At 51.2% G+C, this 16048-nt stretch overlaps 1 protein-coding gene across 2 annotated transcripts in view; it reads left to right on the top strand.

The window, feature by feature from the left end:
* Positions 1–842: 842 nt before the first annotated feature.
* ZFTRAF1 (zinc finger TRAF-type containing 1) overlaps positions 843–16048 on the top strand; it is a 44911-nt gene continuing 29705 nt past the window's right edge. The window contains exon 1 of one of the 2 annotated variants that reach the window (XM_074986508.1): positions 843–1254. In XM_074986508.1, the coding sequence (XP_074842609.1) occupies positions 913–1254 (342 nt within the window). In that variant the 5' untranslated portion in view covers positions 843–912. Of the gene's footprint in view, positions 1330–16048 lie in introns of both variants that reach the window. The other variant, XM_074986507.1, reaches the window with a different exon arrangement.

The raw sequence follows: 16048 nt of genomic DNA, 5'->3' as shown, positions 1-16048 counted from the left end.
GTTTTCGAGCCAGGAGGGATTAGCAGCACCTCTGGAAAGTGCCCATTTCATGCCAGCCTGAATGACAAGGAACCCGCCCGCCCCCAGCTCTGCACAGCAGTGGGGCGGGAGAGGAGCCGGGGAAGGCGACCAGATACCATGCAAAAAAGTAGGGGAGGTGGCGGGGGGGATGTCTGTTGGGACTCTGCCCTCCCCGGCCAGTCTCAGCAGTGCTGCCGCAGGCACTGCAGTCCCTCTCCCACTCGCTGGTCCCCTTGCTCCCCATCACCTGCTTTCATACCTTGCCCTTCCCCCACCCCTAGACCAGCAAACTCCAGCACCAGCAGCCCCCAAAACAGGCCACCTCCCGCTCTACCCCCACTCTAGCCCCGCCCTCCCGTCTAGCTCCGCCCCACCTTCTGAAGCCCCACCCTCCGCCTCTCCCTTTTAGCTCCGCCCCACCCTGTGTAGCCCCGCCCCTTAGCCCTTCCCCACCCATAGCCCCTCCTTTTAGCCTCGACCTCTGGCTCCGCCCCTCCCGCGGCGTCCCGTCCCTTAGCCCCTCCCCCTCGAGCTCCGTCCCACCCCTAGCCCCGCCCCTTTGTAGCCCCGCCCATGGCAGCGCCCTCCGCTCCAGCCCCGACCTTCTCTGGCTCCGCCCCCTGTTTTGTTCAGTCTCCGGGTTTGTCAATCAAAAAGGCCAGGGCTGGGGGCGGGGCCTATCCGGGGCGGGGCGACGGGCTTTGTGCTGGTAGGCGGGCGGCGCGCCGTGCCCGCCCCCGGAGCGCGCTGATTGGCCGGGGGCGCGGCGCCGCGGGAGGTGGGGAGGTGGCCTAACAAAGATGGCGGCGGCGGCGGCGGTGGCGGTGGCGGTGGCGATGGCGGGGTGAAGCGGCGGAGTCGGGCCGGCAGCAGCGCGGGGCGGGCGGCGCCATGTCCGGGGCGGAGGAGCGCGAGCCCGGCGGGGGGGGCCCGGCTGCTGCCGCCGCCGCCTCCGCCTCCTCCTCGGGGGCGGCCTCGTCTTCCGCGGCGCTGGGGGAGGCGGCGGGGCCGGCGGCGGCGGCGGGGCCCGAGGAGCCGGGGCTGCTGCTCGGCGGGGCCCGGCCGCACGCGGAGCCCGCCGCCGACCCGGACGCGCCACCCAAGAAGCGGCTCAAGGCGGCGGGGGCGGGCGGGGCCGAGGGGGCCGCGGGCAGCGTGAAGCTGGAGGAGCGGCTGTACTCGGTGCTGTGCTGCACCGTCTGCCTGGACCTGCCCAAGGCCTCGGTCTACCAGGTACGGGCCCCCCCGGGACCCCCAGCGCCCCCCGCCCCGGTCTGCCTGGCCCTGCCCAAGGCCTCGGTCTACCAGGTACGGGACCCCCGGCCCTGCCCAAGGCCTCAGTCTACCAGGTACTGGACTCTCTAGGGCTCCCCACAGCCCTCCTAGCGCCCCGCCCACCCCCCCGACTCACACGAGATGCCTGGACATGCGGAAGGCCTCAGTCTACCAGGCACTGGGCGCATTGTGCCCCCTCCCAGCTCCCCTCACCTTGCACGAGGTGCCTCTACCTGCCTAAAGCCTTGGTCTACCAGGTACTGCTCCCCGTACAAGGGGCCTGGACTTGCCCAAGGCCTTGGTCTGCCTGGTATCGGCACCCTATCTGCACCCCAGAGGTCCCACTGTACTGTGGGGTCCCCAGTTCCCACAGGCATCTAGACCTGCTGAAGGCCACAGTCTTCCAGGTTCTGCCCTGGGATCCCCACAGCTCCCTTAGTGTCCCTCTTCCTCCGTGCTCTACCCACTGCTCCTTGGCCTATGAGATGAGGCCTCATGACTTTCCCTGGGGCCCCACTGTCCTGCATGGTATTCCTTGACTCCTTCCCAAGGCCTTAGTCTACTAGTACTATCACCTGGGGCCACCCCAACTCCTTGGCACATCCTAGGGACCCCCAAAATCCCTGGGGCCTGTTGTCCTGCATGGTGTGCCTGGAGTTGCTCAAAGCCTCGGTCTACCAGTCACTGTCCTCCCGGACTTCCCTATCGGTTCTCAGGACCTGTGTTCTCTCTGGGTCTCCCTGCCTGGTGTACCATGGTCCACCCGTCCCACCCACTCCACCTCCTGGGTTTTCTCACCCTCAACTGTGTCCCTGGAACCTCCACCCCATGCCTCTGCTGGATCTGCAGCAACCCTCTGTGCCTGGATTTGCCCCAGGCCCTAATCTGCAAGCTGTTGCCCTCAAGATCTCTTCACCTCACTATCCCTACCACTTCCTTTAGGGAATGGCTGCACTTGCCCAAGGCCTTGGGTGCTGGGCCCCCTCAGACCGCCTTGTATTGTGTGCATGGACCTTCCCAAGGCTTTGAGCAACCTGGTACTAACCCCTGGACGGTATCTTTGTTGGTCTGGCCCCCTGCATCCTGTGCCTGAGGGACTGCTCAGTGCTGTTTACATGATACCCTCTCTCTGCCGTCCCTTCGCAGCATGCCCGGACCTGCCCATGGCTTCATCTACCATATGCCCTCAGACCAGATCTCCCATCCCTGGTAATCTTTCTGTATCCCAGCACAGCATTGCTCATTCCTGCCTGTGTCCTTAGTCAACCAGGAACCCACTCGTGGGACCTCAGGCTGCTGTACACCTCCCTGGGATCCCTTCTTGCTCCTTGCTGCCATTGCGCACAACTGCTGTCTTCATACCCGCTTCTCCCAGCCCGATCCCCCGAATGGCATATCTGGATCTAGTCAAGTCTGTTTTTTTGTAGAACTTCTCTGGCACCCAGCGATGTTCTCTCTCCCTCACTTGCCTTCACCTTTGTGTGCTAGGTTCTATTCTCCCGGCTATGGGGCCATCACACCACACCCCGCCTTTAGGTGGAGGTTCCCCTCGCCAGGCCCGCACCCAGGGGTCTTTGCTCTTCTCCAGCTCTGTGATGGGCTACTGCTTCCTTCACCTCCCTGAGGTTTGAGGAACAGGCCCTGCTCCTGAGCACAGTGATGGCCAAAGTCACTTCTTCCTCAGCTTATTGGTCACTAAAGGGGCAGACGTTTTCCCATGGTTGCTCCCAAAGGGTAGCACCTGGGATGTGCTCCTGGTGTCAAAGTCGAAGCAATGGCCTCCTGAAGGTGTATTCCACCCACCTCGCCACCCCCCACGAACGCCTCCCAAAAGATACACAACATCCTGGGGAGGAATGGGGATTTCTAGATGAAAACAGGGACCCAGGTGTGCTTGGGTGGGTAGGAGCTGGCTGTGCCACCTCTCCTGGTGATTGGCAGCTGGTGGGATGTGCGCTTCCCCTGGAAGGAGGCAGACCGGGTCATAAGTGTGAAAGGGCCCACCAGGTTTTGGATCTTAGGGTGAAATAGCATGATCCTGTCGAGTCATCCATTGACTGGTCCCTTAGCCTGAGTTAGGGCTATGCCAAAAAGGTGACAAAACACACTTACCACGAAGAACGTGGACTCCGTTGTACTACCGCATGAGTGGGCATCGGGTGGAACTGGTGGGAATAACTGAGGACTCGCTGCCTCAGAGCGAGGGCTTTGTAGACCACACCCAGTGGGGGTGCCAGGAACTCCAAGGCATTACGTGGGCCTGTTACGTGAATGTGTGCGGGCTGGTGCTGGTGTCGAGACCAGATCATTGCCTGTTTTACTGCCTCTTTTTGCAAGCAGGCAGTTAACTTTAGCCCTGTGAGCATCCTCCTGCGACGGCGCAGCAGGAGCAAGTGCTAACCCTGGTGTAGCCAGCATCCATTTTGTGTGATGCTGATCTCCTGGCGCTGGGGAGGCTTTGATTGTAAAGCAGGGCTGCCCGTCCCCTCCGAGGCTGGCTGAAGACAGCGTTGGGTCGCGCGCTCAGGGGGTCCAACTTTGCATCTTCAGTTTGGTTTGTTGTTCTTCCTGGGATGCGCTTTATCGTTTGGGGCTCTTCAGGCCAGCAAAAACCTAAACGGACTTCTCCGCTTACAGCGTCTCTGCAGCACAGGCCCAGTGGGTAGGCAGCTGTAGATGTACGGTTGCCAATTTTGGATATGTTCTTGGAGACTTCATCACACGGTTATCTTTAAAGATAAATATTGATTCCTGGAGACTCCAGGACAGTCCTGGAGGATTGTCAGCCCTTCAGGAAGGAGAACTGAAGAGGTCTGGTGCTGAGAAGATTAGTGTGACTTGCATTTAATTGCCATGGAGTTGAGCTGTGAAGCAGTGTGAGAGCTGAAGCCCTTGAAATGATCAGTGTGACTTGAATTAGCTGAGCCCAAATGCAAAGGTCATTGCCTTGGCGATGTTACACTTCGCTGATCGGTCCCTACTAATATCGGCACGCTCTTGGTAACGTAGCGGTGGTCTAAGATGGCAGTGCTGTGCTGTCTCAAGCAAGGGAGCCATGGCACTGCTAGGGTTATTTCATGTGCAGCTGTATCATTCACGTTAAGGTTTACTGGCTCAAGGGATCATGTAAAATGGCTGCTTGCTCTGAGAGGCGGCTGTGTTCTTCGGAGCGGATCTGTTAGCAGAAACAGGGGCGCACAGTGGAACTCACTCAGAGTGAATGGTGAAATACCCAGGTGAGAGAGAGCCCTCCGTTTGTATGCTTTTTTTTCCCCCCTCAAAGAACTGGCAGCAACTCTTTCCTGAGCCATTGTCTGTAGGTATTCGGCTTCATTGTGAGAAAAGCATCTGGCAATATGTGTCAGATGCTGATTCTAAAACTAACAGCCTCTTTCCCTCCTCTGGGCCCTCTCACAGTTTTGTCTGGTGCCCTGGAATTCTTTTCCCTGAAAGAAGACGAAATAATTCAGTTTTAACTTCCTTCCCTGCAGAGAATAGGTAAACCAGGGCAAGCTGCTGCTGGCTGCCTGGCTATGGGAGTTTTGGCAGCCGCACACAATGGGCCCATTATTGGAGAGGGCACTCGAGGTTTTGGATTGCCACAAAATTACAGACGCCTTTCTAGGCCAGCAAAGCAAACACGGTTGTGATTTTTTTTGGAAAGGCGGGTGCAACTTGGTCTGTGGCGCTTTAATAGTTGTGGAATTCCCCAGGCAGATTCAATTAGAAGCATTTAAAATGTTTCAGGAGAAATGAAAACAGCCGTGAATAGCGAGTGGTCATCCTGGGCTTGCCCAGCCCCACAATTGCCCAGCCCCACAAAACGACATCGGTGATGGCTTGTACCTGTCTTCTGGAGTGGCTTATGCTGTCTAGTTGCTGTTGCTTGAGCTGTCTGTGCTAGCTTTGCCTGTAGCATATGGTGGGTTTTTAAATTTCTCTTATGCCCTCTTTCCTGCAGCCTCATGTGCGTCTCCAGCCGCCCGGCTGAATTTGTGTGGCAGAGGGGCTTTACGGTGACAACCCACCAGGCCTGTGGTGGAGGGTGGGGACTGATCCCACATCTCCAGATGGAGCGTAACTCCTTGAGCTGGCCCCTCGTGCTCCATGCCGTGGCGGCTGATCTCTGAGCTAGGGGCTCTGCAGGATGCTGTTGAGCATATATCTGAGGACCAGGAAGGCACTCCGGTGCTGTGGTAAATTGGCACATAGGGAAAAGCTGGAGCTTTCCGACATAGGATGCTCAGCTCTTGTCTAAATGTGGGCGGTGGGTTCTGAGACCTGTAGGGAACTGCTTGGCTCAATGCGGAGCATTGTTTGTGGTTATGGAATACTCTGTTAAAGATGAATAATGTTGTGCTTGAGAGAGGATGGTCTTGTGCTTGAAGTGCAGGGCTGGGTCCTGGGCTGGGCAGTGCCACTAGCTTTCTGTATGGTTCTGGGGAAGTTGTTTATTCTCTGTGCCTCGCTCTTTCCACCTGTAAAATGGGGGTATCTACCCTAGCACAGTGTTGAGGCCTTATTCACAATTTGTAAAGAATGTTGAGGTCTTGGCTGGAAAGGGTTAGATAAACATAATTCATGGAATTACAGTAATTCCTCAAGATATGTGAATGCAACTCTCGGGTACCCTGAAATTTGCATAACTCAGGGGCTTGGGCAGTGGGTTGGGGTTTGGGAGAGGGTGGTAGGGGTTAAGCCTGGGGTGGGTTAGGACTGCCGGAGGGGATAGAGAGGTGAAGTTGAGCTGCGTCTGTGGGGGTTGGTGCCGGGGGCTGTGGTGGAGGCTGGAGGGGGGCCCCCCATCCTAGTGGCACTCAGGGGAAGAGCTGGCAGCATGTTTTGCTTTGACAGGGATCTCTTTCCCACCCCACAACTGGGCGTATCTGGAGGGTTTACTGTGTGAAGTATGAATCAGGGGTCAGCCACGTAGGAGCAGGGTCGCGTACTCTGAGACATTACTGTATACTGTTCTGTGGGCTTTTTGGCTGCCCCTCCCTTTGCTACAGTGCAATAAACTCAAACCCCTTATTAACAGCTCGACTTGTCAGAATGTCCTGCGAAACAACTGGAGAAAACTCTGCGCTAGGCCTACCTTGTGCAGTCTCTGCTTGCCTCGGTTGACTACCCTTATTTATTGTAATAGAGGAGCAAGTTGGTAGTTTGTGAGGGAGGTGGAGGGGAAGGATGAATGCGCTTGTGCCAAGGCTAGATAACTTTTGATTTTTTTGCAAGCCTGCCGTAAGGATTCTTAACAAGGAGCTGCGACTCGTGACTGGAAAAGCCAATGCCTGCCTCTTGGCGTCACTATGCACATTTATATCAGAAGTTGTTTTATGTACAACGTCTCTTTGATCAGAAACATAGATGCAGTGGGAACATGATGATAACCCAGACAGTGAGAGGAATCCCGCATACCTTGCTAGGTAATAAGAAGAGAAGCAGATTGGAACAGGTAGGGTGGTAGATCCCCCCACAGCTGCTTTGCAACCTGTCGCAGGAGAGGTGTCAGGAGGAGGGAGTGATGTGGCCGCCTTCAAACTAATTGTAAGCAATACTAGCATTGCTGTGCCGCAGTCTGTCTCCATGTTCTGTGCACTGCCCACCCTGTTGCATGTCCTGGAAGGCTGGGATTCCACCCTACAGGTCAGTGACCGGCCCAGCAGAGTGGTTAAAGGTGTGACAGTGCTCCCGGGATGGCAGGTGTTACGGTAGAGAACAGGGAATGGATTATGCTGAGTGTTCTAGCTTCTGGTGACATTTGTAGCGCTCTCAAGGGTTTAGCTACATGGGGATAATCAGGGAAGTCCTGATGAATTAACTGAAGGAGTGATGTTAAATCACTAACACTTGTTTGCAAGCTTTCGTTCAGGGAATTGAATTAGAGTGTCCAAGACCCTTTGTGTCTGAGAGATCCACACAGGGGTTAATGACCTTTTACTCTACACCTTCAGGAGGTTCTTCTGACCTTTCCTGGCTGAAGACAAGCCCACGTGCTTGCTGATACTTTGTGGGAGGAAGAGAAAATGATCCCTGCCCCAAAGCCTTACAGCTGAATTCTAGGCATATGGCAAAAGCTCTGTAGGGATGGACAGACAGGCTGAGGAGAAAAGCAACATCAGTGAAGTCATGCATTTGCTGTGTATAGGGATGTATGCAGCCCGGTTATCCCACAAGCTGGATTTCCATTGTTAGTTGCTCACTTCGTGAGCATCTTGGGGATCGTTTCTGGAAAGGAGCCATACAGCTGCATTTAAACAAGTTAATGGTGTTCTGTGTTCATGAGGAGCTGCCCCCCTGTTCTGAGTCTGTTCTTAAGATTGCCTGTCCCTTGTGCTTATTAAGGAAGCCTGGGATTTCTGTTGATTATCTAATCCATGCGTACACAACAAGCAGGAGTTTCCACAGCAGACTGCCTCCCTTATACCACAGGGTGCATTTCTAGTGTCTGGCTGACATTCTGGTTCTCCATCTCCTTGATTATAATCTGCTGTCAGCTCTATTAGTGACTTTCAATTTAGGTCTCAAAGTAAACAGCTGAAAGGCCGTCCCAAAAGCTACAAACAGCTGGGCTTGTGCATTTTTTACTTCTAAGGACTGTGACTGCCAGGGTTCAGAGGTGAGTTTAGCTGTTTGCCCTCTCCTTTGGTTCAGCTGTCAACTAGGTCTGGCGAGTCACTATAACAATATTTTTGGTGTAGCAGAATAAACTGTGCAAGCCATTGGGGGTGGTGCTCCTTCCCAGGAGTCTGTACTCGTGCTGGTGGGGTGCAAGTCAGAGCTGGGACCCTCCTGTCCAATCTTCAAGTTCCCCTAATACGCACTAGGCAAACATGAAGAAGAGAGGGGAATGGGAGACTTCTTAATTATCGCCTGAATCTGGGACTGTGGTATTATAAACTGAGACCTGAACATAACACACTCAGATCCTACCCAGCTCGCTGTAGAGCAGTGGTGGAGCAAGGTTCTGTGTGGCCCTCAAGGGATTTTGTTTACCGTTGCCCATGCGCAGGGTTGTCCTCGCCCCCTGATTTCCTCCTGCCCAGGTTTTTCCAACTGGTGTTACTGAAGTGACATGCTTGTAAAGCAAGGATGTGATGAGCTGTGTGGGCTGATTGCACACCCCATTGGCTGAGAGCCCTGCTCTCCCTCCAATCAAAGCGCTGCTATGGTTCAGGCACAGCCCACTAGTGCTAGGTACCCAAGAGCTGCTGGCAAAACTACTGTGTCCCTGGAGGCCGTTTTGGTTATGACAACCTTGCAACTCACTGAGGCGGTCCACTCCCTAGGCTTGGCTGTTCAGGGGGTGTGTGCAAGGGTAATATTTACTGCATGTCCAGCACTCCCCTTAAATACCCCAACCCGAAGCATTATACTCTGGAAACAAGCACTCAGTGGATTGGTTTACGTAAATTACCTTATCTATGAATACATTTTCTGTGTTGTCAACATGAGGGGTTTAAGGCGAATGTTGATATTTAAGATGACCTTGCGTACTCAAGCATTTGCAATCATTACTAATGTACTTCATATAGTTGGCTGGAGTCCTAGCTGTAATGCGTTTATAAATAGGAATTGCAGTTCAGTTACGTATCTGGGAGAGGTCTGCAAAGGTAATGGCTACAGTATTGGTAAATGAACGTGCCATTGAGTCTTCAATTGCAGTGCTTTGGTTTTTACTGTGAGAACATAAGAACAGCCACACTGGGTCAGACCACGGGCCCATCACACCCAGTGTCCTGTCTTCCAACGGTGGCCAATGCCAGATGCCCCAGAGGAAATGAACAGAACAGGGAATCAAGTAATCTATTCCGTCTCCCATTTCCAGCCTCTAGCAAACGGAGGGTAGGGACTCCGTCCATGCCCATCCTGGCTGATAGCCGTTGATGGACCTATCCCCCATGAATTTATCTAGTTCTCTTTTTAAACTTTACTATAGTGTTGGCCTTCACGACATCCTCCGGCAAGGAGTTCCACAGGTTAACTGTGCACTGTGTGGAAAAAGTTTCATATTGTTTGTTTTAAACCTGCTGCCTATTCATGTCATTTGGTGACCCCTAGTTCTTGTGTTGCGAGGAGGAGTAAATAACAATTCCTTATCTCTTTTCTCCACACCAGTCATGATTTTATAGACCTCTGTCATATCCCCCCTTAATCATCTTTTTTCCAAACTAAAAAGTCCCAGTCTCTTTAATTTCTCCTTATACAGCAGACACTCCATACCACTAATTATTTTTGTTGCCCTTTTCTGAATCTTTTCCAATTCCAATATATTTTTTGAGATGGGGTGGCCACATCTGTACAAAATATTCCAGATGTAACTAACTCTCATCCATACTATACACCCAAACAGACAGTGTCTCTGGACACTCAGTGGCAGATTTAAGGGTGACAGTTTTGAAACAAAGAAATGTCAAAAATCAAATGGAGAGAGAAATCTCTGAGCTGCAATTTATTTGCAAATTTGACTCCATTAGCCATGGATTAAACAGAGCCTGCGAGTGGCTCGCAGTTTACAAAGGCAGTTTCTCTGCTCTGGGTGCTAATAGCTCCCCATTAGACTCTGACAAAGGCTCACATCCCCCTGTCTGATCTGACTTTTTTCCTCTCTTGATAAGTGCTGTTGATACTGGGCCATTTCCACCTTGCTGAATAGCCCTTGTCAGCTCTGGCCCTCCCTCTTACTGGGACCCCACTCTTTAAATACCCCTCTGAAACCACCCCTGCCCCCCAACTCATGCATCTGACGAAGCAGGTCTTTGCCCCCGACAGCTTATGCTGCAAAATCTCTGTTAGTCTATAAGGTGCAACAGGACTTCTTGTTCTCGAAGCTACAGACTAACACAGCTCCCTCTCTGATACCAAGCAGGGAGTCACTTGAACAACAGCTCTGTTCTGGGGAGGGATTTCCCAGCTTTTTTTTAAAAAGGAAGTGCCAAAGCTTCTGTTTGGAAGAGAAAAGCAGCGTGTAGCCAAGCTAGTTACATGCTTAGACAACTTAATCTGTAAATGTGGGTATTAAGCTGGCTGACTTCTGGTTTTACACCCCTTATCACCTCAGTGAGGACCATGAAACTGCTCAGCCCTCCCCTATTCCTCCATTCTCACGCTGTGCTCTGCCCTCAGGACTCCAGAGTTCCCGACTTCCTGAGGTTCCGTGCCATCCTCAGTGCTTCACAGGAGGTGGGGAGCCCCACAGCCCGCCAGAGCTTAATTGAGCGAGGCTTGAAGATGTCTGTCCACGTAGTGCATAGTTTTAGCCCCTTAAAAGCTTAGCTTTCTCTTGGGGAATGGTGAGCTAAAATCAAGCCACACAAATGCAACCAAGTGCCTTTTCACAGTTAGCAGAGCCTGTCCCAGGGCTTTGGCGAACACTGGCTTAGCATGCCCGAGCGTATGTGGTGCACTGAGGTCCTGATCCTTGCTGCAGCCTGCAGCTGCTACTGCACTACATGTGCTTCAAGTGTAGTCTGAGATGCCTGGATTCCAAAGCCGGAAGAGACTCTGGGATCCATCCATGTGACCCTCTGTGTAACACAGGCAAGAGGCCTTCCCCCAAGTCATTCTGAGAGCAGAGTTTTTAGTAACCTAGCACAAAACTCCTTGGTGGTGGAGACTCCGCCACCCCCCATGGTACATTGTTTCAGTGGTTAATTACTCTGAACTGTCTCATTGCTAGTCTTAGAGGAGACTTTGACCTCCCTGAGAGAACTGTTGGGCAGGATCCCCTAGGAAATGAAGATGAAGCGGAGGAGAGTTCAGGAGAACTGGCAGTACTTTAAAGAAGCCTTGCTGAAGGCACAGGAACAAACCATCCTGCTGCATAGTAAGAAATGCAAATATGGTAGGTAGCCAGGTTGGCTTAAAGGGGAAATCCTTGGTCGGCTTAAACTCAAAGGATGGGTATGAGAAGTGGAAACGTGTACGGTTGACTGAGGAGTATAAATAGGGCTGGAAAATGCTGGGCAGTCATCAGGAAAGTGAAGGCACAACAGGACCTGCAGCTGACAAGGGATGCAAAGGGTAACAAGAAGGGTTTCTACAGGCATCTTAACAAGAGGGTTATCAGGGTAGGTGTGGGGCTGTCACTGGATGAGAGAGGTAACTTAGTGACAGATGATGTAAGAGAAGCTGAAGTACTCAGTCCCTCCCCGCTTCAGTCTCTACAGACAAGGACAGCTCCCCACTACGGTGCTAGACAGTGCAGTATGGGAAGGTGGAAGGCAGCCCTCGGTGGGGAAGGAACGAGTTAAGAGCTGCTTAGAAAAAGTAGATGTGCCCAAATCCATGGGTCTGGATTTAATGCACCCGAAGGTACTGAGAGAATTGGCAGAGGTCATTGCTGAGCCTTTGGCCATTATCTTTGAAGACTCTTGGAGATTGGGAGAGATCCCAGATGACTGGAAAAAGGCAAACATAGTGCCCATCTTTAAAAAAGGAAAGGACAATCCAGGGAACTATAGACCCGTCAGCCTCACCTTAATCCCCAGGGAAATAATGGAGGGGATCCTCAAGGAATCCATTTTGGAGCACTTGGAAGAGAGGAAAGTGATCAAAAGTAGCCAACATGTATTCACCAAGGGCAAGCTGTGCCTGACCAATCTGATTAGCTTCTATGACGAGGTAACAGGCTCTTTGGACATGGAGAAGTCAGTGGATGTGATAAACCTTGACTTCAGCAAAGCTTTTAATAGTCTCCCACAACATTCTTGCCTATAAATTAAGGAAGTATGGATTGGATATATGGCCTGTAAGATGGCTAGAAAGCTGGCTTGACAGTCAGGCCCAGCGGGTAGTGGTCAATGGCTCAGTATCTGGATGGCAGTTAGTTTCAAGTGGCTTGGTTCTGGGGTTGGTGGTGTTCAAAATCTTTATTAATGACCTGGATGAGGGACTGGATTGCACCCTCAGCAAGTTTGCGGATGACACCAAGCTAGTGGGAGGGTAGACAGGATCCAGAGTGACATGGATAAATTGGAGGACTGGGCCAAAAGAAATCTGATGTGGCTCAACAAGGAAGTGCAGAGTCCTGCACTTGGTATGGAAGCATCCCAAGCACTGTTATAGGCTAGGGACTGACTGGCTAAGCAGCAATACAGCAGAAAGGGACCTTGGGGTTATGGTGGGTGGATGGCTGGATATGAGTAAACAGTGTGCTCTCATAGCCAAGAAGGATAACGACATATTAGGGTGCATTAGAAGGAGCATTTCGAGCAGATCTAGAGAAGTGGTTGTGGCCTCATCGGTGCTGAATAGGGGGGAACATCTGGAATATAGTGTCCAGTTTTGGGCCCCCAGTAAAGAGAGGATGTGCTGGAGCAGGTTCAACGGAGGGCAACAAAAATGATCAAGGGGCTGGAGCACAAGACCTATGAGGAGAGGCTGAGGGATTTTGGCTTATTTAGTAAGCAGAAGAGAAGACTGAGGGATTATTTAATAGCGGACTTCAGCTTCCTTCCGGGGAGCTCTAAAGAGGATGGACAGAAACTGCTCTCAGTGGTGACAGACTCCAGAACAAGGAGCAATGGTCTGAAGTTACAGAATGAGTGCAGTAGGTTGAATATTAGGAAACGGACTTCCCCAGGAGGGTGGTGAAGCACTGGAATGTGTTATCTAGAGAGGTTATGGAATCCCTATCCCCAGATGTTTAAGTCACTCTTAATTGGGGTTGATCGTTCTGGAAGCAGGGAGCTGGACTAGATGACCTCCTGAGGTCCCTTCCAGCCCTAGAATTCTGTAGTAACAAGGAGAGCTGTGCTAGTCTATATACGATAAAGCAGTCCAGTAGTATTTTAAACAGTAACAAAATAACTTATTAGGTGATGAGCTTTTGTGGGACAGACTCACTTCAGACAATAGCCAGACCAGAACAGACTCTCTGTTTAAGGCACAGAGAACCAAAAACGGTAATCAAGGCTGACAAATTAGAAAAATGATCGAGGTGAGCAAATCAGAGAGCGGGGGGCTCAGGAGGAGGGGGAAAGTCATGAATTAGATAAAGCAAAGTATGTAAAAGAGCCCTGATAATGAGCTAGAAAATTCTACTTTATTCTATTCTGCTGTAGAATTCTATGAACTTGTCTGTTTTCCTCTTCCAGCCATTGACTCGTTAAACCTTTCTCTACCCCGTGTCTCTCTATGTGCAATAATGTCTGCCTTTGCTAGGTAGGCGTGTGGGTCAGTTAACTCAGCTGCAAGACTTGTACTTTTGAAATCTTAACGTCCCTTTACTGCATTTCTTGTTACTTGAGTGTAAAATAGAAAGTATTGGTGCGTGTTCCGTGTGATCCTTTCCTGCTAAATGCTTAAGTGTAGGAAATAGCTGGTGGGCAGCCCTTTGTCAGATCCAACCCAGGGCATTGTCTCTTGAGACCAAGGACTAGGTTTTCAAAGTTTTTTTTGGTGCCTAAAGATGCAGAAACATAGCTATATGTTGATGGCAACCAAAATTGCTGTTGGATTTGAGGCATTCATTTGCCCCCAGTGCTTTTCTGATATTGAAGATGACCCTGTGACTTCCTGTAGGAGCTTGTAACCTAGAGGCCTGAACAATCATCATCCAGACCTTACTATAGTAAGGGTCTTGGATGGCCAGGCCTTTGGAGGTCAGGCCATAAATTAGGCAGAGAAATGACTCCAAGTGGAAGGCTGATGGAGAGGAGTGCAGTGCACCCTTCCTGGGAATTGCATGTGCCTGGATTCAGAGCAGGTGTGGATTCATTGTAAGGTAATGTTAAATGCTTTGACTCTGTCATTTATTAATCTTCTCTAAACCACTTTAGAGCTTAGTATATTAATGTGTCACTATAGCAATCTATACCCAAATAACAAGTCCTGTGGCACCTTAAAGATTAGCAGTTATTAGGTCATCAGCTTTCGAGGGCAAGACCCACTTCTACAGATGACCAGAGTCCAATCATCTGAAGTGGGTCTTACCCACAAAAGCTCATAAATAACTTTATGGTAACTTTATTTGCGAAGCTATGGACTATCTTGTAGCACCTTAAAGACTAACAAGGCTGCCCCTCTGATTCTATACCCGGTTATTTAAACATCAATTTATTGAGCCTTTAACTATGGAGAATCCTAACTATCTCTTGGGCGGACAGGCGCATGAATGCTAGTGTCCTGGAAGAGTCTAACATGACCAGCATCAAAGCCATTATCGTTCATCAACTTTGTCGGACTGATCACGTGGTTCAAATGTCTGATTGTCTTTCAAATTGGAGAAAGGATGGAGGAACGTCAGGGGCCAGTGGAAGCGATATAAGGACGTGCCAAAGTGACACGTGGACCGAGTGAAGCATCAGTGTCGACGCTTGGGAGAACCTTGCCCAAGATCATCCCCAGTGGAGAGCGGTAATCTGTGGAAGGGTGGCACAATTTGAGAGGTCCCACCACACTGCAGACAGGGAGAGGTAGAGAAAAAGAAAAGAGGGTCAAAAACTGCCCCGGCCCCCACTAACAGCCAACGGCACTTGCCCCTTCTGTGATCAGATCTGCAGCTCCAGAATCGGGCTGATTGGCCATCAGTGGACTCACAAGTAGGAGGGTGACATGAAAATGTCCGACTCATGATCAAGTGACCACCAAGGGGGACCAGATTGTTTATTTGTGAAGCTACAGACCAACATGGCTACCCCTCTGAATCTCTCCCCAGTTATTTAAACCTCAGATTAGTAAGCCTTTAGTTACAAATTTAGGCTTCACATGAAAACTTCTTGAATAAATTAGTAGTGAAAGGAAGCTTGGGCGAGAGAATGGTGGGGTTGCAGAAGACAGCTATCTTTTTGTGACTTCCGTGCACTGCAGAGGTGTGTCTGATATGCGTTTTATCAGATGTCTCCTTTAGGGCCAGAGTCTCTGTCTTTACTGCAGCCTCGTTCTCTTGATCTATGGAAAAAATTACTTGCAACTTCTCTGGGTTGGGACAATTATCTAAGAAGATAAATCACTAAGCTCTGGCCATTGCAGGGCTCAGGCCTGTCCAATCTCTTTCTGCAGCAGTGGTGGTGATTAAACTGTTTCTATAGCTCTGAAGTGATTGCTGTAGGCGAGAGTTCTAATGAACCACTGCCTTGTTCGTCGTCTTGCTGGCTCACTGGCTGAGACTTTAGAGCTGAGTTCTTTATCTCCCTCCCTTCATCTGTAGAGCTCGTTCTGCAGAGAGCAATGCTCAGCAGGTTGAGCATAGAAGTTAATCTGAGTTGCCGTCACTCTCTGCTGATGGTTCTTGTGAGGCCATTTGGCAGCAGAGAATGTGATGTCTGCTCCTGGGTCTACAGCACCGTAGTAGCTATCCAGAGTTTGGAGAGCATGCGTGAGGAAATGGGAACATTTCTCCACTGGCTGCAGATCCACTCTTTGGAGCCTCTGTCTTCCTCTTGTCTCCTGCGTTCAGTAAGTGACTTGCTCTTTGCAGCTCTGAATAATGCACTACGCCTCCCCACACCCCGAGCAGTGGGTCAAGAGGAGTGGTGTCCCTTGCCTTTAAAGTGCTGCGAAGGGATGTAGTTAACCAGCTACTTTAACAGACTACTCCATAAATGATCTCTCGTGAGCCACTTCTAATCCTTCTATGTACCCTCTTCTGCTCATCCTCAGCCTTTCCTCTTAGGGGCCATCAGGAAGGCCTCTATGGGCTGCTGATTCATGGACCAGAGTTGGGAAGCCACTGTTCTAGGACACTTAGTGATGACTTCAGAGAGCCACTCGTGGCCCTAAGGCCTTGAGCAGTGCTTGTCTTTACCTG

This window comes from Carettochelys insculpta, chromosome 2 (genome assembly GCF_033958435.1).
Source record: "Carettochelys insculpta isolate YL-2023 chromosome 2, ASM3395843v1, whole genome shotgun sequence".
NCBI classification, from domain to species: domain Eukaryota; kingdom Metazoa; phylum Chordata; order Testudines; family Carettochelyidae; genus Carettochelys; species Carettochelys insculpta.
This window is presented reverse-complemented; position numbering and strand designations above follow the sequence as displayed.